The sequence below is a fragment of the Sus scrofa genome, chromosome 4 (genome assembly GCF_000003025.6).
Source record: "Sus scrofa isolate TJ Tabasco breed Duroc chromosome 4, Sscrofa11.1, whole genome shotgun sequence".
Classification (NCBI taxonomy): Eukaryota; Metazoa; Chordata; class Mammalia; order Artiodactyla; family Suidae; genus Sus; species Sus scrofa.
In genome coordinates this window covers 84,838,142-84,864,749 of record NC_010446.5, presented here as the reverse complement: position 1 = coordinate 84,864,749, position 26,608 = coordinate 84,838,142, and the positions used below count along the sequence as shown (strand labels likewise).

Sequence of the window (26,608 nt, the reverse complement as noted above, 5' to 3'; positions counted from 1 at the left end):
ATTTTTTTTGTAACTTCTTTATATGCCTTTTTTTTTTTTTTTTTTTTTTTGGCTGGGTGGGATTACTGTTCTTACTAAAAATATTTAATGGGTTTTAATTATTTGAATAACCTGATAAGTTATATGTATCTGGCTCCACAAATCCATCTTTTCATTTTTGTTCTTTGGACTTCTAGAAGGAATTCTGTCTACTGGTGAAGGCTCTCATAGCCTTAGGATATAAGAAGTTAGGAGAAGGAAATTATGGGCCTATGCATGTTGAAAAACTTAGAGTTTCTTTCTTTCTTTTTTCTTTTTTTGGTCTTTGGTCTTTTGAGGGCCGCACCAGAAGCATATGGAAGTTCCCAGGCTAGGTGTCAAATCAAGGCTGTAACTGCCAGTCTACTCCACAACCACAGCAACATGGGATCAGAGCTGCTTCTGTGACCTACACCACAGCTCATGGCAATGCCACATCTTTAACCTACTGAGCAAGGCCAGGGATTGAACCCACATCCCATGGATACTACTCAGGTTCATTAGCCACTGAACCACGACAGGAGCTCTGTAAAAACTTAGAGTTTCCAATTGCACATAACCTTTGATTCTGTTGTAGCATTTTCATTTTTGAATCTAGTTAAGTCATGCAAGCTTTTTATGTTATTTTTTCCTTTTGGTGGCACTTCTGTAGTTCCAAAAATCTTAAGTAGTTTAAATGCCTTTTTTTGGGTTAATATGTAAAAATATCATAAAAATAAAATACTTATACTCAATAATTAAAAATTGAGTCAAAATATTGTTCCTCCACAGATCCTTATTTGGTAGTGTGTTTCACAACTTGTGCAATAGGACATATTGTGCAAAGTAGTTTTGATTTGCATTGACTAGGGCAACAGGAATGGCCAGTTTTCCTTATGTCAGACAAATCAGATACTTTATAAGAATTGTAACTTTGGAGTTCCCATCATGGCTCAGCGGAAATGAATCTGACTAGTATCCATGAGGATGCAGGTTCGATCCCTGGCCTTGCTCAGTGGGTTAAGGATCTGGCGTTGCCGTGAGCTGTGGTGTAGGTTGCAGACACGGTTCGGATCCCGTGTTTCTGTGGCTCTGGTGTAGGCTGGTGGCTACAGCTCTGATTGGACCCCTAGCCTGGGAACCTCCATGTACCGAGGGAGCAGCCCTAGAAAAGGCCAAAAAAAAAAAAAAGCCAAAAAAAAAAAAAAAAATCAGTTGGTGAAATAAGTTCAATAGTTAGGCTCCTAAGTCTGAGCCCAAGAAACCTTGAACTGTGCTGATTTTTTCATTTATTATAAATTAGGTCAACCAGTTTCATACATGGGGATTTGAGTTAGAGCTTCTATTTTGTAAGGTAGACATTTTTATTTTTAAATTAATCTTTGTGTCAAATGAAAAAAATATTTGCTAAGAACAGTCCCTCACTATATCATTCTTTGGAATGCACTTATTTTTATACTTTTTCCTTTCTAAAGAGTGTATGTTAGAGTTCCCTGGTAGCACAGCAAGTTAAGGAGTCGGCATTATCACTACTGTGGCACGAGTTCAATCCCTGGTCTGAGAATTTCTGTATGCTGTGGCACAGTGGAAACCAATCCGACTAGTATCTGTGCTGATGCAGGTTTGATCTCTGGTTTCACTCAGTGGGTCCAGGATCCATCGTGCCATGAGTTGTGGTGTAGGTCATAGACACAGTTCAGATCCTCTGCTGTGTGGCTGTGGCATAGGCTGGCCGCTGTAGCCCCAACTCAACCCCTAGCCAGGGAACATACATATGCCATGGGTTTGGCCCTAAAAAGCAAAAAAAAAAAAAAGCAAAAAAAAAATATAATATATATGTTACTGGAGAGAAGAGGCAGATATGTATTACTAGCAACATGTTGCAAAGCATGTAGAGTTGAGTTCATCTGGAACTGGCACCCCCACTCTAGTTGGGGTAGCCTTACGTTGCTTCAGGTATTGGTGATGATGGTTATGTCTCCTGCTCCATAAGTATGCTTTTCACACATCTGTGAAAAGGCAGCATGGTGTACTGTGAGAATGATAAAGTCCACGGCTATGGACGAGAGCAAAAGAAACCAACAGAAATAGGATGGAAGCCACCACCTTGGCCTTATGCTAAACTAGCTGAGCTCTCTGCTGTGAGATTCCATGGACTGAAGAGATGGGCGGGGGCTGAGAGATGTCTTGTGAATGGCCAGTCACTTCGTGACCCAGAGGCCCTTTGGCCTAACATTAGTACTTTATCAACGTGCCCTTTTCCCACTTTCTGCTGCCTTTTCTGTGTACTTATACCCGGGTGCAAGCAGGGATGGATAAAGTAGTATCACCTTTAATTGATGACTTTAGGGAAGGCTTTATGGAAGAGGGGGGAGAAATTACTGCCCTCCTCCCCTTCTCTTCACCATGGATACCTGAGCGTAGTTAAGTTGTATTAAGGAAGGAGAGGAAAGACGTTCCCATTGAGGCTCAGTGGTAATGAGCTTGACTAGTATCCATGAGGATGTGGGTTTGACCCTGGTCTTGCTCAGTGGATTAAGGGTCTGGCGTTGCCCTGAGCTGTGGCGTAGGTCCAGACATGACTCGGATCCTGCGTTACTGTGGCTGTCGTGTAGGCTGGCAGCTACAGCTTCTGTTCAACCCCTAGCCTGGGAACTTCCATGTGCCATGAGTGCAGTCTTAAAAAGGGGAGGAAGAGAGACTTTTGGAGTCCCCAGATTTCTTTCCCAGCAGGTGTATCCTCTCTTCCCCTAATCCATCATCCAAGACGGTAGCCTTTGGGTTTTTCCTTCCAAAGGCCTTTGCTTAGGGCATGCGCACCAGTTCATTGACTGGACCTCCCTTTATCCCATGTTCTCTTCTTTCCTTACAGTCTTCCGTTTGTGCTAAGATTGTGCAGCTCCTGGGACAGAATGAGGTAGACTATCGCCAGAAGCAGGTGGTCATCCTGAGCCAGGACAGCTTCTATCGTGTCCTCACTTCAGAGCAGAAGGCCAAAGCCCTGAAAGGCCAATTCAATTTTGATCACCCGGGTGAGTTGGGACGTTGAAGGGGCATGTGTTGTGTGTGTGTTGGCTAATTGAAGAGGTTGCTTAACTTCTGTGAGTCTGTTTCCCACCCTTAAAATGCAGGATTAATAGTACCTTGCAGGGTTATGGTGGGGCTTATAGGAAAGAAGGACTTTTGCAACACATCCTGTAGTGCGTGACTCAAATATTGTTTCTGAACAAGGGTGACTCGTGGAGAGACCTAATACTCAGGTTGGGCCAGACATGGGCTAGAAAATGCACAGCTGCTCCTTCCCCTCCTCTGATCTGGAGCTGCCTGTATTACACCCTCCGCCACCACCCAGCACATGGCTTGTGTGTTATGTTCACTGATTGGCAGAAAGGGATTCCATGGTCCAGTACGGCTGCCTGAACAATTTTCGCCCTGATAGCCCTCATAGATCAACACACTGCCCCTTAGCTGGTTTGGGGTTCTTAGGATCATTGGAGTCAAAACATGTGGGTGTGGTGCCTGCTGCATCCCCTTAGTCATGAGTGTGCTTTCTGGGTTACCAACAGCTGGATTTAAAGAGAAGAGAGGGATGCCTGAGGCCAGGAATGGTATGTTAAGGCAAAAGGAGAGAACTCCACTTCTCAGAACTTATCTCTGCACTTTGGTTTGAGACATAGGGAGCTTGCCTTCTGCCTTGAGTAGAAATCTGGCTTTTTTGACAGGGAGGGGATGTGATAAACATGAACATATATGAAATACAGGTTTGTAGGGATGCCCTGTTCATCACAGGAGAAATCCTATTGCAGTTAAGAAGCATCTTAACAGTTTGATTTCCTTCAGATGCCTTTGACAATGAACTCATCTTCAAAACACTCAAAGAAATCACCGAAGGGAAAACAGTCCAGATTCCTGTGTATGACTTTGTCTCCCATTCCCGGTAAGTGAGCTGAGCTGGGCCGGGGATGACTACCCGTTACTCCCCAGAGTGTCCCCATTTCTTGAACTCCAGGCCTCTGTACCTGGCCTGGTGCCCACAGGATGGTAGTGGCTGCAGCGTGCCCATGAATGCAGTGTGCATGGGGCTTGGAGTCCCAGTGCTTCCTGCAACAGCCTGATCGTGATCCTCACGTTTCATTAACTCTGAAAGATGGATGGGTTCATGAATTTGGACTCAGGTGAGGGACTGCACATTGGTCCTCATCCACATCCTCCAGCTGTTGTTGTTCCTGGAACAAGATGCAAGGGGGCGGCGGGTAGAGGAAGGCCAGGAAGAACGAAGGAAAACTGTTCTTTCTGCTCTTCTGGTTTCCTTGGGGTTGAGCTAGAGACCATCAGAGGCTAGACCCTCCAGAGAGCTTCTCAATCACATCAGACCTGTCCTTTCTGTTTATCGGTTTTCATGCTCCTGATTAGGAAAAGAGGGGTAGCTTGGTCTCCGTCACAGCTTCCTTCCTTCTGAGTGGTGGCAAGGGGCTCCTGGAGGAGTCCTGCTGGCCAGTCCCCAAGCTCCTTCAGAGTTGCCCAGAACTCTCTGCTCACTTTGTCTTCTGGCTCAGTAATGGCTCAGTAAGGGTTGTTTTAGCTGTGGACTGTTGTGAAAGTTTCTCCTTCCTGCTTTTCATTTCCCTTCCTGGCTCCTTTATTCCATTCGCTCTCGAGTTGATTTTATTTTTTTAGTGGGAAATTGGATCTCATACATCTTCTACTGCAGTGATTAAAAGCCCGATCTTTATCTCCCTGTGTATTCCTTCAGTAGTTTCCTTCAGCCTTTAATGCAGCGTAGCTCACACATTCTGTGCTCTTCTCATGAACTTTCTCAGAACTTGAGGGTGTGGTGAGGATTTGTTTGAAAGAGGAGAAAAGAGAGAGCACCCTGTGATGGAAAGCCAGGCTGCTTTGGTACTCAACTTCATCCCTCACCAGTATCTCCTTAAATGCTTGGACCCCATTCTCTTGTGCAGGGGATTTGATGAACAAGATATGCCTCCTGTATCAAACTTCTATAGACTGTGCATGAATAAAGGGGTGTTTAGAATAGGAATTGGTGCTAACAAGAATGATGGGGTGGGGGGAAGAGCCAAAATCTGGGAGGCTGCAGCCAGAGAATCAGAGAAATTGGTCCCTACTGATGGCAGCCTGGAGAAGAAGCTAAGATCCTGGAAAGTCCAAGAAGCTGCTGTATCTGGGGCCAGAGCCTCTAAGTGGGAACTCGAGGAATATCTGCAGTTTCTTTATGGCTATTATGATTTCTGAAAAATTATGGAATTCATTTCACTTTCATCTTCTGAGTTTCCCATTGGCAGAGTAACTGGGATCATATAGGGAAAGGGATTCTGGAAATTCTCTCTGGCCTTAGGGGGAATGATTGGTGATGTCGGGTTGACAAGAGACAGTCTAGCCCACCACCTCAAGTCCAGGGTGGGACACTATACAGAATTAAAATGCAGCCTGGGAGTTCCCGCTGTGGTACAACAGTATTGGCGATGTCTTGGGAGCCCTGGGATGCAGGTTCAATTCCCCACCTGGCCCAATGGCTTAAGGATCTGGCACTCCACAGCTGCACCTTGGGTCACAACCGTGGCTGGGATCTGAACCCTGGCCTGGGAAGTCCATATGCTGTGGGGTGGTCAAAAAAGAAAATAATAAAATGCAGCCTGAGAAAAGTACAGGCCTGTGGAGGAGTGTAAAAGAGGAAGGGCTGGAGTGTTTAGAGCAGGTTATGTAAAGGAAGTGGTATTTAAGCTGTACATTGGAAAACCCAAGAAGTTGTTGGGGAAAGGGATTTCCAAGGTGATGGGTAGGGAGGCATTTTAGGGGCAAGCTTGGTGGGGAGTTGCAATTGGTTGGGTGTGGAAGGATGGGGCTCATTGTGTGGGGAGAGCGGCAGGAGGAGGAGGCTTGGAAGTGGGCAGGCCCTTCAGATCCAGAAGGGCCATGAACCCCAGGACCAGGGCACAAGTGTCTTGGCAATAGGGAGCCACAGGTGGCCCTTACGTAGGAGTGGAGGATCATTGTGGGGGCAGGAACAAGGATTCATGGTGCTATTTATGGAGCCCTTGGAGAGGCCCGGGTGCGAGGTGGATAAGGCCTGATGGAAGGGAGGGGAGTGAGGGCAGTTGGTGGGAGTCAGGGCCCAATCACTGTAGAATCTGGGGGTTGGTGGTCAGGGGCAGGGAGGTAGAGATGTGTACCTTGTGTGGCCCAAGCTCCATCAAGTTCATGTATTAGCAACAACAGCAAAACCCTGCAGAGTTCCCTGTCAATACATATTTCACTTTTTTCTCCAGATTTCTCTTTTTTCTCCAGATTTCTCTCTCACACCGTTTGTTTTAAAATCCTGTTCTTTAGTGGCCCAGAGCCCATCTCTCTTGTGAAGCTCTGACTGTCTAAGATCACAGCAATCCCCTCAGCTGTCAAGAGCCACTTGTGAGGGACCCAGACGTTCAGGGTTAACTGATCCTGTCCCACCCATGGGCCTTTCATGGTGACTATAGACAAATGATGGGCTAAGACCAAGAAGTCACCTGTTCTCTGCAAATACCTTTCTCTGGTCTTCCCCTTTCTTTATCGTGAGGAATATTTCTCAAATTAGAAGATTGGGTTAGGGGGGTTACGAACCCAACTAGTATCCATGAAGATGCAGGTTTGATCCTTGGCCTTAATGAGTTAAGGATCTAGCATTGCTGTGGCTGTGGTGTAGGCTGGCAGCTGCAACTCCGATTCAACCCCTAGCCTGGGAACTTTCATATGCTACAGGTGCAGCCCTAAAAAGAAATTGGAAAAAAAAAAAAAAAAAAGCAGGTTGGGCTAAGTTATCCTAAGTGCTTTGATACTTTGGGTTTCTTTTCTTTCTTTTCTTTTCTTTAAAAGGCTGCATCCTCAGCATATAGAAGTTCCCAGGCCAGGGGTTGAATCAGTGCTGTAGCTGCTGGCCTATGCCACAACCACGATAATGGCAGATCCTTAACCCACCGAGGAAGGCAGGGATTGAACCTGCATCCTCATGGATGCTAGTCAGATTCATTTCCGCTGAGCCACGATGGGAACTCCCTATTCTAGGTTTCTTATGTGAACCTCCCAGCCCATCTCTAAACTCCTAAATGGAATATTGCACCGTATATGGCGCATGGCACATTCTGGGTTAGTAGTTGTTCAATAAATATTGTTTTAAGCTCTGAGCTGTTTTAAAAGCTTTTCCCACCTAGACCTACATGTGCACTTGGGGAAGTGATTGATTCCAGCTTCTTGGACCACCCACAGAGCAGTTCTGTTCTTGCTGTCCCAGGATTGAAGAGGCATGACTGTTGACTTGGAAAACCACCTGCTCCTTTTTCGTATCTTATCAGTTAGGCAGGCTGATCAGCACTTGATGGAGTGTCAGTCTGTAGTGTCAACTAGCACGGTCATTGCACTCTGTGTTTTCCAAATGGAACCTTATGAATCCTGCACACACACTTTCTGTGTCCCAGCAGAGCCTTTCTGCCTGCCCTGTCTTGGCCCAGGGCAGCTGCCTGGAATGGCTCATTGTTTTCACTCATTGATCCTTTTATCTATCCATCTTGCTTCTGAACTCTGCCCAGTTTGGTTCCTTATCCTGAGCCACAGTGGACACCCTGATTGACATTCTTCTAGACTGGCCTGTCTCTACCCTGGCTGCACGGAAGTCCCTGAGGAGCTTTTTAGAAAGAGATTTGTGACAACATGGATGGACCTAGAGGGTATTATGCTAAGTGAAATATGGCAGATAGAGAAAGACAAATACTGTATGATTTCACAGATGTGTTGGAATCTAAAAACAAAGCAAATGAACAAACAAAACAGAAATAGTCACAGATACAGAGAACGAACAGGTGGTTGCTAGAGGGGAAGGGGGTAAGTGGAGAAGAGATAGAGAGGGGGATTAAGAGGTATAAACTTGCAGCTACAGAATAAATGAGTTCCATGTAGGAAGTGTAGAGTGTGGAGAATATAGTCAGTAATAATATCATATCTTTGTATAATGACAGATGGCAGCTGTCACCATGGTAGTGATTTTAAAACATATAGAAACATCAAATCATGACATCATGTACCAGCAAGTAACATTGTATTGTAGGTCGGCCCATACCTCAAAAAACAAATAACTTCATAGAAAAAGAGATCAGATTTTTAGCTGCTAGTTCAGGGGTGGGGGCATGGAGGGTGGAGGTTGAGTGGGGGGGAGGGGCAATTAGATGAAGATAGTCAAAAGGTACATATTAGTTTTAAGATAAATAAGTGGGAGTTCCCGTTGTGGCTCAGTGGTTAACGAATCCGACTAGGAACCATGAGGTTGCAGGTTCAATCCCTGGCCTTGCTCAGTGGGTTAAGGATCCAGCGTTGCCGGGAGATGTGGTGTAGGTCACAGATGTGGCTCAGATCTGGCGTTGCTGTGGCTGTGGCGTAGGCTGGTGGCTACAGTTCCTATTAGACCCCTAGCCTGGGAACCTCCATATGCCGTGGGAGCAGCCCTAGAAAAGGCAAAAAGACAAAAAAAAAAAAAAGTACTAGAGATGTAATGTATAACATGATAAATTAATACTGCTGTACATTACATATGAAAGTTAAAAGACTAAGTCCTAAGACGTCTCATCACACATTCTTTTCTATTTTAATATTTCTTTAAGTATTTTATCTATATTAACAATGAATATTCACTAAGCCTATTGTGATCATTTTATGATGTATGTAAGTCAGATAATAATGTTGTACATCCTAGATTTATACAGTGCAGTATGTCAATTATATCTCAATAAAACTGGAAGAAGAAAATGTAAGTTAAAAAGAAAAAAATGAGAACGTATCAGGTATGAAAAAAAGAACAAAGATTACTTCTCAAAATGGAACACACAATGGCAAACTTTTAAAACTCAGTAGATTCAGTAGACATATTTAGCAGCAAAGTGGACCTTAAAAAACGCAATTCACACACTAGAGGATTGATCTGAAGAAATCATCCATTAGTGTGTTAAGGAAAGAAAAAGACAGGGAAAACCAGAAAAAAGATTGAGAGACATGGAAGACAGTGAAAAGACCTGAAACTTTTCTAATCAGAAGGAAAGGAAAGAGAATAAAGGCAATATCTAAAGAGATAATAGCTCAATTTTTTCAGAATTGATGAAACTCACTGCATCCATAGATTCAAAAAGCCCTACAAATCCCAAGTAGGATCAGTTAAAAAACAAGTGAGTTCTACTTACTTGGAATTGGTTAAGATTCCATTATGGGATAACAGTTCTTTTTTGTGCCTGCTGCAGTTGTATTTTTAAAGTTTTGTAGAGTTGTATGCATGCATAAACACGTATAGCTGCTTGCTAATTGTGTTATTCAGACTTTCTATGTCCTTTATTGCTACATCATCTGTCATTTTTTAAAACAAAGAAGTTAGAAGTCTCTGCATTGCGAATGTGGATGCAGGTTCTCCTGATGTTTATATCAGCTCTTTTCAAGCCTCCGCTCTTAAGTAAGTCAAGTTTCATGACTTAAAAAGAAAAAAGAAAAAAAGAATACCTGGGGAGCTTTTAAAAAATGTCAGTGCTCTAGCTCCACCCCAGACTAATGAAATCAGAGTCCCCCGGGAGTAGGGTCCAGGTATAAATATTTTTTAAAGGCTCCCCAGATGATTCTCTGTGCATCCAGAGTTACACCGCCCTCCCAGAGTCTCCTAATTGCTCCCTATTCTGCCACCTTGGTGGTTGTTCCAACAGTGTTGTCTTAGAATTTAGGCAGGAACTCAAGGGACTGAGCTAATAAAGAATCAAAGCATGTTTATGGAAAGGAAGTTCCTTCTTAGTGGGCAGCTGCAGCTGACTTCCCTGTGTTTGCACAGATAAAACCTATCATCTTAAGGATTTTTTTTTTTTTTTGGCCATATCCAAAGATTATGGATGTTCCCGGGCCAGGGATCCAATACGAGCTGCAGCTGTGAGACCTACGCCACAGCTGCGGCAACACAGGATTGCTCTTTAAACCCAAGGGTCAAACTGATGCTGCCACAGAGACAATGCCAGATCCTTAACCTGCCTCGCCACAGCGGGAACTACTTAAGGAACTTTTCAATGAATGGTTTGGTTTAATTCGCACACCTTTACTGGTCTGCCATTCGGGCTGAGGAGTAAATCTCACAGTGATGTCATTACTTCCCTTTCAGTGAGTCTTGTGGAAGAGGCAGTAGGTGAAGGTCAAGGTGGCTTGGGGACCGAAGCAAAGGATAAGAATGTAGTGAGGCTTGAGGTTGGGAAGAGCCGGGCCCCAGCAGGCTGTTTGGTTTTACTCCCAGCCCTGTGGGTAATGGGTGAGGCAATTCGTGTCCCACACTTGTTGGAATGGGGCAGAGCCAGATCAGGCAGGACTGGAAGTCTTTCCTTCCACCTAGATCCCCTTTCCCTCCTCTTATCTGAAGCTTTCTTCCCCCATCCCTCCCTCTGCCCTGTCCTTCTTCCTCCCACTTGCCTCAGCACTCGGGGGAGGGGTGGGGTTATTGGAAGAAAACCCAGCTTCTGTTTTTGAGAGCTCAGAGTATTAGGTTCTGTAAATGCCAGGCATGAGCGCATTCCTGGAGACGCCTTCGTAGGGAAAAAAAAAAAAAAGAAAAAAAGATCACATCTGCTTTTATCAGTCTTGTCTATTCATTCAACAGCAGGTTTTTTATTCCAAGGAGAAGGATGTCTGCCTTCTATTCCTGCTCATAGCAGAAGCTCAGAAGAACTGGTCACAGGAGATCTTTGCCCCAGCCGTCCTGGCCCTGAGCCTTCAGCGGTGGTCCAGGGGCTCTTGTAGGCTGTGTTAGCTAAACTTTCAGCCCTGCTTTGAGTCTGAGAGCCCCAGACTCCCAGACAGCTGCTCAGGGTTCCTCTTCCCCTCCTCCCACCCACCCCACTGGCCTGGCCCATCATCTGTCCTGTGGTTTACAGGAAGGAGGAGACGGTTACCGTCTACCCCGCAGACGTGGTGCTCTTCGAAGGGATCCTGGCCTTCTACTCCCAGGAGGTGCGAGACCTGTTCCAGATGAAGCTCTTCGTGGACACAGATGCAGACACCCGGCTCTCCCGCAGAGGTGCGTTCTGAAAGCGTCCAGTGGCCCGGTGGTGGCCTGTGACGGGCCCTAACCCTCCCTGAGTCTGGAGCCCATGCTTTCCCCGAGGCAGCTTTGTGGCCTAGCCCAGCTGAGTCAGTCCAGCCCCAGGATGTCCTGCTGTCCAGACACTTGGTGACATTTGAGAAGGGATTAGTCACTTACTGTTTTGGATAACGAAAGGCCTGTGAGGTCACAGAGATGAAATAAGTTTACGTCCTGGTGCTGCTGGGGAAAAGTTTGGTTAAATGCTCAGTTGCTTATATGATTTTCCCACAGGCATCCCAATCAAGATGGCAAGGTGGGAAGTCACTGTAGGCTACCCTGGGGGCTGGGACACCCTGTGCCTGCAGCTCTGGGCAGCTGGTCCCACCAGCCTGCTTTTCTCACCCTTGGCTTTCCAGAAGCCTCTGGAGGTTTTGGTACGCTGTCCAGTGAGCTCCAGAGCAGTCACTTGTTCCTTCTGCAGGTCTGACTTCAGCGTATGTGCCACAACTGCTCATTGGTCAGGGAGCTGAGCCTGTGAATTCAGTTTTGTGGGACACAGTGGTACCAGAATCTGGGTTCTTGTTCATGGAAGTCGAAGAGTGAACTCTGCGAACACACAGGCAGCAAGCAAGCAAAATCTTTATTAAAGGAAAGCAAATAGCTCCCAGGACTGCTGGGAGTGGGGAGAAGCGCCTCCATTTTTCTATTGTCCTATAGGGGTTTTTATTCCTTAAAGATGGGGGGGTACCGAAAGATGTGGTTTTCTCCCATTGGCCTTGTTCAATTACCTGTATTAGTCCTTGTCCAATAGGGTCCTAGGGGTGGAAATGTCCCGTAAGTCTCATAGTTTCTTTGCCCTTTTCTTCATATAAACTGAGTCACAGGGGATTAGGGATTAATGTCCATCTGTTTACTCCCTGTAGTAAACAAGGCTTGTGGGGATGTGACTCCCGGGAGCCCTTAAGTCAAAAATGTTAATCAATGGCCATATCAAAGAATGCACCAAAGCCCATGCTCCTACACTGACTGCCTGAGTTAGTATTCTGCCTCAACACTAGAGATCAGGAGGCCTCCTGGGGGAAGCAAGGTCTGGACTTGGCTGCGGTGGGGTGACAACAGAGGCAACCCCAAAAGGTTTTCTTGGCAAATACAGACACTGTGGCCTGTTGGAACTGTTCTGGACCAGAGGAAGGGCAGTCATCGGTGGGTGATGTGGGAGGAGTGGAGAGCTGGGGAGAGACGGGAGAGGGCCCAGCAGAGCTAGGACCCAGAGGGTCCGGCCAAGGCAGTGGGATGGGGGTGACTGAAGAGAGGGATGAAAGGTGGGCTTCGAGTTCCTGTCCTGCAAAAGAGGAGGGACACAGGACACAGGGTGAACTTCCACTCACAGAGGGAACCATTCCCAGACCCGAATGTCATAAGCACCAGAGCCTTCCAACTTCAAAGTCATGAAGTTTTCTCTTTTCTGTGCATGACACAAATTTGAGGCTTATCCAATTTAGTACCCTTGTCTTAGAGCTGTCGGCAGAACCACAGAAATCTACAAAAATGAGCCCCTGGGTTTTGCCCTCCCAAGAGGTGATAGGATCCATGCTCTATCTGTTAAGTCAGGAGAGCTGTCCATCCCCTCTAAGATGGTGTTGGGGGGGGTGGTAATCTGATGCTTAAAAGGGGAATCCCAAGTCCTAGCCTGAGCCTCCCACTAGCTTTGTGAGTTTGGTGGTTCTTGTGACCTCCTAGGCCTGGGGCTTTAAAAATGTGTAACATGAAGGAGACAGGCCTGACTTTTAGGGTTATGACATGGGCCAGGTTGGAGTTGCAGGAGACTTTTGGGATGAATATTTGAGGCTTGGGTTTGACATTCCCTTAAACATCTGCTCCCATCTCCGGGCCTGGCTTATCACCTAAATCCACAAAGCCAGGTCCTACTATGATTGATCTGCTAGGATGGCCTATTAGCTTACCAAATTTGGGAGCATCACTGGGGGAAAAATTGGAGTCAGATGATCTGGACTTTATTTAAATCCTGGTTTCACCTGGTTTAAATCCCAGTAGATTGTGTTTTAACCTCTTTGTACTTTATTTTCCTCTTGATTGATCATCTAACGATTAGTTAGTAGTCCTGGCATAGTTGCGTGGATTGGAGGTGATGCAGGTACATCTTACAGTGGTGAGTTAGCACTGCTGGGTTAGTTGTGATGATTGGAGGTGATGCAGGTAAAATGCCTGGTGGTGGCCTCAGTGTGTAAATGACACCTGCTTCACCCAAGGTGGTGGAGGATGTTCTCTCTTCCTTAACAGAACTTGTCAGGACTTGTCAGAACCTCTGAGCAGTCACGTCCTCGGAAGCTGGTGATGACCTGGGCTGATGCCATCATTGGTCCAGCAGCTGGTACTAGATCCCCAGGGGGTAGAATTATCCTTGAGGGAGGAGGGAGAACACAGGAAATCAGAACCACATTCTGGGTAGTGGCGACATCCTTGGAAAGCAAATGAGTCTTGGACTCTGATTGAAACAGATCATCATAGGGTAGATTAAACAGAAAATTCTCCTTCCCTTTCTTGTACTGGGATCCTTGTGTAGGGTGAGGGAGACGTGAGGTGATGGTGGCCCTCTTGGGGGGTTTCCTAGGTCAGTTCTGCACCCCACCTTCCCCACTGTTCCCCTCACCCCCCCACCCCACCCCCGCCACCCTGGGGCAGGATGTGTCACCCACTGCTGAGTCACTCGCCTAGTGGACCTGTGGGACTTTTCCATGTGCTGTTTCTACAAATTCATTTTCTGTCCACGTGGGACAAAAAACATGCCTGGCATGTGCTTTGTGGGGTAGGAGGGGGCATGGCACAGGAGAGGGAGGGAGGGCTGGTCAGGATCTGTGGGCCATAGAGCATTCCTGGAGACTTGAGTGGGTGCCATGGTTTGACTGTGTGTCATGCCTGCCTGGGCATGTGACCCTCACATTCCAAATTGACCCTCCTGTTGGAGGGAGGTCTGTATCGAGTCTCATAGCCTTGGAATAACCTTGGAAAGACTCACCTCCTTCTCTAGGGAACTGATTTCCTTCCAGCAGAGCTTGCCTTTGCCTTCCCTTTGTGTGGATTTAACCCACCCTTGAACTCAGGGACAGAGAAGATCTGAAACGGGGGCCCTGGGACTGCTGACCCCTGGCCTCTTGCCCACCATGGCTCTCTGTGCCTGGTTCATGTGGAATTAGGGCTGCAGTGGGATCCTGACATAGTCAGTCCGCTCTTGTACTAGAGTAACACATCTCCTCAAGTAACTTTATTTTTTATTTTATTTTATTTTTTTCACTTTTTGGGGCTGTAAAAAGCATATGGAAGTTCCCAGGCTAGAGGTCGAATCAGAGATGCAGCTGCCAGCCACAGCAACAAGGGATCCGAGCCGCATCTGTGACCTATACCGCAGTTCATGGCAGTACCAGATCCTTAACCCACTGAGCCGGACCAGGAATCGAACCTGTGTCCTCATGGATACTAGTTGGGTTCATTACTGCTGAGCCACAACAGGAACTCCTCCTCAAGTAATTTTTTTTTTTTCTTTTTTTTTGCTATTTTAGGGCTGTACTTGCGACATATGGAGGTTCCTAGGCTAGGGACCGATTTGGAGCTATAGCCACTGGCCTACGCCATAGCCACAGCAATGCAGAATCTGAGCCAAATCTGAGACCTACACCACAGCTCACGGCAGTGCCGGATCCTTAACCCACTGAGCGAGGTAAGGGATCGAACCTGCATCCTCATGGTTCCTAGTCCAGTTCGTTAACCACTGAACCACGAAGGGAACTCCCTCCTCAAGTAACTTTTAAAGTGAATTGCCAACCGCTGAGGAATTGCATTTATTCTGGGTCCTCCTACATTTGGTTCTTGGCTTTGGCTGCCAGAAGCAGCACTAGCTGTTTTGTTGGAAGGGCTGAGTGGCAGCCGGGCAGGGAAGGGTAGACCTGAAGGCCCCTGACCTTTACCCCCACAAGGCCCTCTGAGAGCGCCTGTCCTGGCCCAGCCAGGGGTCAGGGTGATGATGAGGGAGCCGATTTTGCGTCCCTGGAGTTTCCGGTTTGTGCCAAGACCTTGTTCTGACTCAGCCGTTGGCTGGCCCTGTTTCCTGACTCTGAGCAGGAGGATATTTCAGTGCAGTGAACTGGCTGGCCCCGAGTTGTCCTTGGCTCAGGGAGGGGTCCTGATCTGTTTAAGGTGATATCTTGCTGGAAGGCTCTTGGGAGCCGAGGCGGGCAATGTCTTCTGGTTTTGCGTGTTCCTAATTTCTGGGCAACATTCTGACTCACTTTCCGGCTCCTTTTCCAGGGTAGAAGCTGCAGGATGCCTCCTCCCTGTCGTCCCTGTTTGTCCCTCCCCACCCTGCCCCACCCCTACCTTCCCAGCTGCCCTGTCAGACTCTTCCCCTCCCCCCACTACCTAGGTCCAGCCTGCTCACCTGAGTTCACAGTTCCTGTCCTCCTTTCTAATGGTCTGTTCTAAAAAATCGGCTTTATTGAACACACCCTGTGCCAGCCACAGTGCTGAAGAGTTTTGTGTAAATCTCTGTCTTCCTGAGTGGCAGCTTTGTGAGAAACTTGCTCTTATGGTCTCTGCTTTACAGTTAAGGAAAATGAGATTGAAAGAGGTTAAGTAAATTGTCTTAGGCCACAGAGGTAGTAGGTAATGGGGTCAGGATTCAAATCGGGTCCTTTTTACCCCGGTCACTCTAGATGGTGGGGCCAGAAGGGGCTTTGGGTTTCAGAGCAGACGCAGGTGTGACTTACCTGCTCTACCTGCTTTCTCCCTGGCCTGTTCCCCGCTTCTGTGATGTGACATGTGACAGGTGACTTGGATCTGCAAGGCACAGGAGAGCTGCAGGCCTGGGCTGAGGGTAGTGGCAGAGCTGTGCAAAAGATGTGTGTGTGTGTGTGTGTGTGTGTGTGTGTGTGTGTGTGTCCCCTGGGGGAAGGGCGGAGGGTCCCATGATCCTGAAGCTGCCAGCAGGTGTGTGAGATATGTGAAACGAACCTGGCACCAGGCTTTTTTTGCAGGGCTTTTGAGTCAAAGCTGCCTGCGCGCACAGGCGCTTGTTTGCTTTTTCCCCAGCTCTGATACCCTTTTGGTCTGGCTTCCTTTTTTCTTTGGACTTTATCTGGAAATGTGTGAAGAGCTGGAGGCTACATGGACTGTGTGTTTTGGCGAGCTGAGCTTGTTGGCCCGCGTGCCCACGCTCCGAGGCTTGTTGGGTTGAGCCACGTGGCAGCTCTCAGGGCTCCTCCTTGGCCGAGCATCCCTGGCAGACAGCGGCGGCCGCAGCAGCAGGGCCCCGTGTCCAAATGCCCGAGAAGACCATTTCCTGGCTGGCCTGTGTGCACAGCCGGCAGGGTTTGAGGCAAATCCTGACGAATTAGGGACCAACCACTTTATTGCCAGGGCTCACGGGGGAAAAACTCCCTATGAATTGAGGAGCTGGTTGAGAAGTCTGGCGGCGGCGGCATTGTATTAGCCAGCTCTCTCTCGGCAGCGGGGTCTTCCTGACAGTTTTCCAACCATCTGCTCTTACAGGCTTCACGCTGGCTTGGATCCTAACCGCAGACTCTTCCTCTTTCCTGCCCCTGCCCACGTGCATGCGTTCCTCTGTGCGTGCCTGTATGCAAACACAGGGCTATTTAGACGTGGCTTTCCAGAAATCACTCATAAGTATTCCCTATGTTTGTTTACAGCAAATTGCATCCCACACGGAAACTTTTACCTGAGAAATGATACACAGGAGCAGAGGGGCCATCATAAGTGATTGTAGATGGATTTGATACCCTCTGGGAGTGGGAGGGAAAGATTTAACAGCCAAGAGTGAAAAACATTTGTAGGGAGGAGCTGTTTTGATTGGAGAAGTCAAACTCACTGCTGAGTTTGGGGGAAACTCAGTCCCAGGAAAGTTAGTAAACAGTGGCCAAATCAGGACTCCAGATCCTTTTCCATTTTTGACAAAAGGTCCTATTAAAAGCAGTGCTTGATGGGAGTTCCCACTGTGGTGCTGTGGGTTAAGGATCTGGCATTGTCTTTGTAGCGGCCGCAGTTTTGATTCCTGGCCCAGCACAGTGAGTTAAGGATCTGGTGTTGGAGTTCCTATTGTGGTGCAGTGGAAACGAATCCAGCTAGTATCCCTGAGAATGTGGGTTTGATCCCTGGCCTCGCTCGGTGGGTCCAGGACCCAGCACTGCTGTGAGCTATGGTATAGGTCGTGGCTGCAGCTTGGATTTGATCTCTGGCCCCAGGAACTTCTTTATGCCGCAGATGTGGGTCCCCCCCTCCCCCAAGCAGTGTTTGATGTAAGTCCCTGAAGAACACCCCCCAGGAGGAAGACTGTAGAGGAGGGTGAGTTTGGGTCCATCTGGGCTCCTTCACAGCTCTGGCCCAGTGTCTGTCTTATACCATGGTTTTCTCATCTTTCCCTGAGTGGTGTTCTCTTTGCAAACCTCTGTGCTTGAGGTGGACAGGAATGATGGACCACAGCCGGATCCCTCTGTCTACCTTCCAGCCCCCATAGGGGCTTGAATGTGGGTGGGAGCCTGGCAGGAAAAGGTGGCACATCAGCAGAAAGTCTCTGGCTTGAACACAGCTAAGTACAAGGAGACAGGGTCAAGGTGGGCAAAGCAGAAATCTCCTGGTAAAGGAGTCTCCTGACAACATGCCTTCTTTGCCAGGAAGCCCCACCGTCTTTCTGGGCCCAGTCTCCTTTCTGTTCTGAGCTTTCCAGGACTGTCCTGCCTTTCATTTTGTTTTATTTTATTTTATTTACTTATTTTTGCTGGTGTTGTTCACAATGAAGTTTTATTTGGGTCAAATGTTGCTTGAAACCAGAAGACTCTTGGCCTTGCCTGGACAACCTTTTGCTTTGGAGAACATTTTGTCATAGCTGAATCTCACTGTAGCAAGACGGGGAAAGGCCACTTGTTTTTCCCAAAGCTGCTGCCGACCGGCTCTTGGTCAAGTCTCTCAGGAGTCCAGCTTGTGAATCATGGAGCGTCAGTGTGGAGCCTCGTGAAGGGCGGACATGTGTTGACTCAGGCACTGTTTTCTTGATTCTTGTTTTTCCTTCTCTTCTAGTATTAAGGGACATCAGCGAAAGAGGGAGGGACCTTGAGCAGATTTTATCTCAGTACATTACGTTCGTCAAGCCTGCCTTTGAGGAATTCTGCTTGCCCGTGAGTTGTGTTCCTGTTTTTTTTCATTGAATTTAGACTTTACAATTTTAAGCATACAAATAAAGGTATATAAGTGGAGCTGCCCAGCTGGAATCTCCCTCCCTCCTCGCTCTGACTGCTCCTCTGTCCTCACATCCCAAGAAAGGGCAGCCTTGGGTGTCCTGCCAGTGTGTTCTCCAGGAGCACTGACCTACCACTCTTTTTCTCGGGGTAGCCCTTCAGGATCCTGCTGTCTGATTCCAACAAGCTGTACACGTCTTGCTTGGTGGGCTCACGGCGTGAGACCCTTTATGGAGGGTGTGTCTTATTTAAGAACAGACTCGGCCATTTGGATCTTCAGAAGGTCTGCAGTTAGGGTGGCGGTGCAGGGAGTCTGCAGCTACAGGGTGTTCCTTCTGAATCCCTTCTGCCACCATCTCTGCACCCTGTTTCGAGCTTGCCATTGGCCCCCGTGGAGGTCCCCATATGGGAGGTGTGCCGTGTTGGAACACAGGCTTCCATTCCTCTGCCCCAGCCTGGGCCCTCCCCGAGGCAACCGGGGAGCTCTCTAGCGAGGTGGCTCTCAGAGAAGGAGGGGCGGGATTGAGCCAAGCAGCCCTTAGCCTAGGAGGCACCCCAGCTTCCTGAGGAAAACAGGTCAGTGCCGAGGGAGGGCCTCCCAGGACAAGAGGTGTGGCCGCGGTGGTGGGGTGTAGGAGAGGAAGATGTGGGACAGAGCCCAGCTTTGGAAGAAGTATTTAACTCAGGAGACCCCCTAGCCCTCTGCCACATCTTCTCCAGGTTGGCTGGATCACAGTCTAACTCCCCAAGGACTTAGAAATTAAGTTCTGAGGTGGGGGGGTGATCGCTTTAGAGAGACAGGCATCCGTGTGGCGATTGACGAGCTGTGGGAACTTCTCCGCTTCTCTGAATAATTAACTCTTTTCTTTCTCCTCTCCTGGAAAAATGTGATCCTAGACTGTCTTTGTTCCTTTAAGCCTGTTAGTAGGCTTTGCGTCAACCCAGACTTGCCTTTTTGTTTCAGCTCAGGAGCAGGTGGACTTTGTGAGTCAGCCTGAGTAACCCGGATGCCCTGTTCATTCCCCTGGAGGGGACTGGGTTACGGGATTAGGTTTCAGGGAAGAGGGCAAGAGGGGCTATGGAGCTGTGAAATTCTATCCATCTGTCTGTCTGTCTACCTGAGGACCAGCTCATTTTAATTCAATCATAAGAGTACAAAGGAAACTTATTATTGGACGTAGGGTTGACTGCCATTTTCCTGCTGGTTAACTGAGCTGTAATGGAACTCAGAATTTTGCATAAGGATTTTGTAGGTGGTTTCTACCAGTTCCCACTGTCTGGCCACTCTGCTCAGGGAAGAGAAGCTCATTCCTGTGTAAGCCAGGAGCTTGGACCTGTTAAATTGACTGCCTAGTTCAGGTTGGGTCTGGAACCCCACTCAATTGCAATTCAACAGTTGCTGCACAGAGTTAGAGGCCCATGTCGTAAGGCATTGTTTATTTGTAAAATGATCCACAAAAATCTCAGGAAATTTAAAAGAAATGTCTGTGGGCTTTTTTTTTTTTTTTTTTTTTTAAAGAATAATGTCATAACAGAGCCAGTGAAAATGGTCATCCATTAGTGGGGATTGCTTTTTCTGGGTTCACCCTTGTGCTCAATAAGCTGTGTGTAGAAGTCCAAGGTGAACTGCTCCCCTTCTGAGTTTCACAAATGGATACTTTTCCTAGTGGTGAACAGGCAGTTCTACATTTGGTTTCAAAGACCATGTTCTCTGTGCAGATTGTAAACTGAAACAATGCTAAATGTGAAAGTGATAACTCCAGAAAAAGCTTATTTATTATAATTTAGATAAAGCAGATAAAGTGTAGTAGGTGTGAAGCCCAAGCTGCTGACCTCTGAGACTGATAGGAGAAGGCTAGTCCTCGCCCCATGTTCCTTTGGAAAAGGGCCTTGGGCCAGCTTCTCTCTTGGATGTATTGTAATGCACTGTAAATATCTTTCTCCACAGACAAAGAAATACGCTGATGTGATAATTCCCAGAGGCGCAGATAATCTAGGTGAGTCCCCATGGGGTGTCCTTCTGTGGGATGTAACCTCTATCCCTGGTCAGTTATAAAAGGACAGACGTGACCTTGTGCTTCTCTAGCAGCAAGGGGCAGTAGACAACCTTCACATCGTTCCCAGTGCTGACCTTTGGGTACCTCGAATCTCAGGTTTCCTTCTTAATCTAATTTACAGTGATCTGCCGTCAAGATCGCCCTTCCTAAATGGAGCTCATTTTTGCCACTGGTGCATTTATGTCTTAGCTTTGACCTGTCTAGAAAGTAAGGATATTTCTGGGTTTAGGCATCAGGAAGCACAGTATTGAAATTGTAAGAAGACCCTGTTTTCTGGTTCTCTTTATAATTTATTTTCATTTTCCTCTGTTGAGAAAGTTTGTTTTTTTGACTTTCGACCGAGCCATTTGGGAATTCGTCACAGCAATGAAAACTGCACTGTGTATTTCTTCAAGACAAGGCTGTTTTCATTCATAGTGCACTCAGCACCCCAAGGGAACTTACTATTGACTTCATCTCCTTTAATTTTCCACAGCCTTTCTTTTTTTGCGGGGTGGGGGGGCAGGGTGTGTGTGTGGCGGGGCGAACCCTCAACATATGGAGATTCTCAGGCTAGGGGTCGAATTGGAGCTGCAGCTGCTGGCCTACACCACAGCCACAGCAATGTGGGATCCGAGCAGCATCTGCCACCTACATCACAGCTCACGGCAACGCCAGATCCTTAACTCACTGAGTGAGGCCAGGGATTGAACCCGCGTCCTCATGGATCCTGGTTGGGTTCGTTAACCTCGTAGCCTTTCTTTGTTTTGAATGACACCAACATTTTTTTTTGCTTTTTAGGGCCAAACCCTCAGCATATGGAGGTTCCCAGGCTAGGGGTCGAATCAGAGCTGAAGCTGCCAGCACAGCCACAGCAACATAGGATCTGAGCCACATCTGAGACCTACACTGCAGCTCATGGCAATGCCAGATCCCCAACCCACTAAATGAGGCCAGGGTTCCAGCCCACATCCTCATGGATATTAGTCGGATTCGTTTCCGCTGAGCCATGATGGGAACTCCCGACACCAACAGTTTTGAGGAGTACAGGCCTGTTGTTTTGTAGAACAGGTGTCACAGCTTGGGTTTTGCCTTGGTGGCCTTGTGATTGGCTTCAGCTTATGCAACCTAAAGAATATCACGGGTGAGGCATATTCTTGGAGCATCACCTCACAAAGCACTTGGTGTTTATCCCGTTTTTGGTGATGTTAACATCGCTTATTTGCTGGAGGTGTATGATTTATTTCTAAGGCTAAGGAAAAAGAGTCCCAACTTATCTTTGGAGGAGAGGGCCTTCTGTGGGGTTCCCTGTCCTTGGGATGGGGAACTGGTTAGGTCCCCAGGGGAAGGGTCTCACAGCTGATCGATGGTGTCAGAAGGAAGGCTGGTCCTCATGGCTACGGAATTTGGGTCAGTTGCTTTCATCCAGTCCCGCCCCTGATCATGTCCTGATAAGACGTCCATTCATGAAGGGCTGATGGTGTCCTTAACCATCTCACTCTGAAAACCCCCCTGCCGGGGTCATGTTAGTCCCGACGGGGGCTGGAGGAAGTTGAGTGACTTGCCTGTAAGGGGCAGGGCCAGCTTCCTGGCACAGTTCTTCACCCCTGGTTTCTGGGGGCCCTCCACCCAAACAGACACACAGCCTTGCACACGCCCTCCCGTCCTTCCCTGCGTCCCTGACGCTCTGCTGGTCTCTGTCCCACAGTGGCCATCAACCTCATCGTGCAACACATCCAGGACATCCTGAACGGGGGGCTTTCCAAACGGCAGACCAATGGCTATCTCAACGGCTATACCCCTTCGCGCAAGAGGCAGGCCTCGGAGTCCAGCAGCCGGCCGCACTGACCCCCGCCCGTCTCCTGCAGACCCCCCCGGCCCTATCTTCAAGGAACAGGAGGGGAAGGGTCAGGAGGCACTGTTCATCTATACATATGGTTTCCTATGACATTGCTATATTTAAGAAAACACCATGGAGATGAAATGCCTTTTTTTTTTCTTTTTTTTCTTTTTTTTTTTTGGTACTTTGGAGCGGCGAAATGAAGCAGAACTTGACCCCAAGCTTAAAAATGACAAACTGTGCCAACTACTACTGGTGATGCCTAATTATGACTCCAACGTGTAACCAGTTATAAATACATGATATATATATATATAAAAGGATCTATTTTTGTGTAAATGTACAAATACTGTACAGCTGTTTGCCGTAAGTATTCTGCAGGGGGGCCTGTGTTTGAGTGTTTTGGGGACTGGGGCTGCAGTGTTCATGAGGGGGAGTTGCCCGTCCCTTCCCAGGCAAGGCAAGCTCAGGCCTCATGCTGGAGGGAGGCTCATAGCTCATGGCCTCGAGTGCCTGTGGATGCCTTGGAAGTGGATTTGGAACCTCTGGTCACCTCCCCTGACAAATGCCACCTTCTTGGAGCTGGAGCTTTAGGATATGTCAACGAGAGAAACTCTTTTCTTTTTATTGGCTTCTTTTTTTCTTTCTTCCTTTTTTTTTTTTTTCAAGTCGAAATTAGGCAAGACCTCAACTCAAATATCAAACTCAGGGAAGAGGCCCACTAGGGGATTGTTTTCTTCTTGCCCCCGCCCCCCAACCCCTGGCTGCTCGGGCAGCCCCATGATTCCTTCCTTACCTGCTTCTCAGTCTCTCTGAAAGCCAGTGCTGCCTCTCCCTCCTTCCTGGGGAGGTCTTTGATGGGGTTCTTCCCAAGAGAACGGGAAAGGCGGGCGTGGAATTGTGCCTGTCACCAGAGGGGCTGGTGCCTCCAGGGAAGTCACTGGTGGAGAGTCCTCAGGCCTCCCCTCAGCTTGTACTGCACACAGTGGACTTGCAGCCTGGGCTTGGGATGGGGACTTTTGCAGCTAGCCCATCCCGTACAGGGTGGCGAGAGAGCTCTGCCCTGTGGGGCATTGTAGCTTCCCACCCTGAGACGTGGGGGTCAGCAGCGAGGTGAGGAGAGCACGGACCCTCTCTAGCAGCATCTCAGCCGTGCCGATGTAGTTTATTTACCATACTGCCACATGGCAGTTGCCGGGTACCAGGGGCAGGGAAGAGGCCTTGCATTTTAAACTCACAAGTTGGAGTCTTAGGCTGGGAGCATTTGGGGTGGAGAATTCCAGCTTCCTCAAGGGCTCCCTCTTGGTGGAAGCCTCCTTTAGAAGAAGTACAGATTCCTGAAGATTCCTGGTGGAGGAGTGGAGGAAGCGGGGAGAACAAGTGAGGTGGAGGACGTATGATCAGAGTCCTAAAGCCTCACCTGTTACTGCAGAAAAGCCAGAACCTTCTTAGCGGGGACCATCTCCGTGCTTGTAGGCTCTGCCCTTTATTCCCTTGTGGTGGCCACGGCCTGAAATGTTTCTGGGGAACTCTTCCCCTTCCGTTGCTTCCATGGCCAACGTTGGAGCCATAGCTTCCGCTGGAGCCTTTCAGATAAATCCGACGTTTTTAGTTCTAGTCACACCGAATCGTCCCTCAGCACCATCTGGTTTGCTTGCCCTTTGCTGCACTCCATTTGACCCTGTGTTGGGCTGTGTCAAAAAGTCAAACCTCATCCGCAAAAGGGCTTTGCCACTCCTGAGACATTCAGGAGACTGTGCTGCAGGCTCTCAGGGAGCCCCTGACGGCAGCAGCCACCTGGTTGGAACAAGGCGTGGGCATCTGAGGTGCCTGTTCCGAAGGCTGGTACTCAGCAGGATGGCTAAGTCCTGGAGTGCGCGTTTCAGAAGCAGTGTTGATAATCTTCCTAGTCATGCCTTGTGCAGTTCTGAGATGAAGGGTAGATGGCAGGCCTGGGCTAGGATCCTGAGGTCCTGAGGGCCCCCTGCCTTGTTGGGGCCTGTCTGTGCTCAGGGGAAGCCCATCCCTGTCCGGGAGAGCCTCGGCCCTTCAGTGGGTAGCACGCTCAACCTTACTTGAAGCTCCCAGGTGCCAAACCGTTTAGTGCCTTGGCTGTCTATCCCACTGCCTTGGAAATGGATTCTTCTCATCTCTGAGCCTTGACTTTCTTAGCCGCTTCCTCATCTCCTTGTGGTGTTGGGACCAAGCCTCCAGCATCTCTGAGCAGCCTAGTCCTGGCTGGGAAACAGCTCCAGGGCTGCCCTGCCTTTCAGTAGAACCATCACCAATTCTTGGTGTCCTGGCTGGGAGCTCGCTGGGCTGTGCCGCCCACTCCTCTGGTTCTGTGACACACTATGTCTGGGGCCAGGAAGGGTTAGGAAGTTCTGCCTCTCAAAGGCGATCACCCCAACATTTAACCAACTGAGAATCTGAACTTGAGCTTTCTATGCGGCAAAGCCCAGACTTTGGTATTTTCAGAGCCCCTGGATCTCTGATTCCCCTGGATGATCGGGTAGAATCATTAGGCCAGAAATCATGCCATGAGTTATCAGGGTGGTGCTCTTTGCTGTCCAGGGAGGCGATGTGGATGAACAGAGTGGGGTAGTGTTGGTTGTGTGTGCATGGGAGTCCCTAGGCTTCAGGGCCACCCAAGGGTACTTGCTTCTCTCCCGCTGCCCACGTGTTGTCCGTGGGCCACATGTTGAGGAAACACTGGGAGGGCCTGGTCCCACATTCCTTCATGCTAATGGAACTTTTTTGGCCTTGGGTTTCTTGTCTTTGGGCAGCCTGAGACCAGGAGGAGCAGAGAGGTGGGAGGGAGTATAAGGAAGAGGCAGGGTTGTGACCTCAGGTGTCCTTTGGTTTGGCGTGTGTAGAGTGGGCCCTCGAAGAGGTAGGGGTCAGACAATGGGTCTCTGAAGAATAGGCCAGGGAGGATGGGAGGGAAAGGTCTCACCACTCTTCAGAACCAGCCGTCTCTGCAGCAACCTGGGGTCTTGGCTGCTCAGCGGCCAAGGATGCTGGCGTCCCTCCTCTCCTTGTCTCTGTGTCCAGGGTGGGTTGCCAGTCTGATGAAATTGCTAGATCAGGCTGAAGCCTTTTGCAGGAGGGGCTGGAGCTCTGCTGGTTTGTGCATCACCTCCTTGGCTGACCTTGTGCGGCTTCCCTGATTCAGCAACCTTGACCTGCGCTAGGGCCCAAGACCCCTAGAGGGAAGTAGTAGCCTCTTGCAGGGAGATGTTTTCCTCTGCCCTGGAGTCTCCCACCTGCCTGTCAAGGACTGCATGGGTGAGGCAGGCTAGGGAGGTTCTGGGTCCCAGGGCTGGGCTTCTGGGAAGGGCAAACTGGACTTTGCGGCCCCTCCTGCTCTTCATCCTCACCTGGGGGTGGGGTAGGGAAAGCCTTGGTATCCCAGTGTATAAGGGGCGAGCAGGCTGGGAAAACCATTGGTGTGGTCTGTCTGGAGCCGAGTTCTCTTTGATCTGGGTCTCTGGGCCTTCTGTGGCCCTCCTCGGGCAGGTGGCTGGTGAGCGATCAGCATCCCGGTTGCCCTTAGAGGCTGTGCGTGCCTGCCTCAGCAACAGGGTGAGTAGGTAAATGAACACATAGGCTTTTTTTTCTTCTTTCAGATGCTTGTGCTTTCCCCGTTTATTTTCTACTGCCCTCTCTTTATTGTTAGCAGTTATGAAAATGGCCACATACTCTGTACTTTGCTGTAAATAAAGACTGAGCGGAAAAGAACCCACTCTTGCCTTTGTGGTGCTTGAGCAGGAGGAACGGTGAGTGGCTGATGAGAGGGTAGAGCCTCCAGGCTTTGGCTGGGTGGACAAGGCCATGGACTGCTGTTGCTAAGCTTCCCATCCTCGGCTGCTCCTCTGGCCTCCATGTGCGTCAGGGTCTCTGGGAGGCTTCCGTTCCCTGGGATGAGCTGACTCTGTTCCCGCCTCGGTCATCTAGTTTGTGCAGGCTCCTTCTCCCCTGCCCTCCCATCTCCATCCCTTCTCCAGCTTTCACAGTGAAAGCCAAAACAGAATCTTCTAAAGAAAACTTTATTTAAAACATTTTTATTTATTGGAGTTCCCTTCGTGGCTTAGCAGTAATGAACCCAACTAGGATCCATGAGGATGTGGGTTTGAACCCTGGCCTTGCTTAGTGGGTTAAGGATCTGGCATTGCTGTGAATGTGTGGTGTAGGTCTCAGACGCTGCTCGGATCTTGAGTTGCTGTGGTGTGAGCCGGCAGCTGCAGCTCCGATTGGACCCCTAGCCTGGGAACCTCCGTATGCCTCGGGTGTGGCCCTAAAAAGTAAAAATAATAATAATAAAAAAATTAAAAAGTCTTTTTAGAGTCACACCTGCAGCATTTGGAAGTTCCCAGCTTAGGGGTCAAATTGG

The 26,608-nt window shown here is 48.6% G+C and overlaps 1 protein-coding gene across 1 annotated transcript in view; it reads left to right on the top strand.

The window, feature by feature from the left end:
- The window catches only part of UCK2 (uridine-cytidine kinase 2), an 80,439-nt gene extending 54,482 nt beyond the window's left edge, over positions 1–25,957 (top strand). Inside the window, exons 2-7 of the mRNA XM_021089486.1 lie at positions 2,870–3,029; positions 3,838–3,934; positions 10,929–11,071; positions 18,182–18,279; positions 20,288–20,336; positions 22,084–25,957. Coding sequence (XP_020945145.1) covers positions 2,870–3,029; positions 3,838–3,934; positions 10,929–11,071; positions 18,182–18,279; positions 20,288–20,336; positions 22,084–22,223 — 687 coding nt within the window. The 3' untranslated portion in view covers positions 22,224–25,957. The remainder of the gene's footprint in view (positions 1–2,869; positions 3,030–3,837; positions 3,935–10,928; positions 11,072–18,181; positions 18,280–20,287; positions 20,337–22,083) is intronic.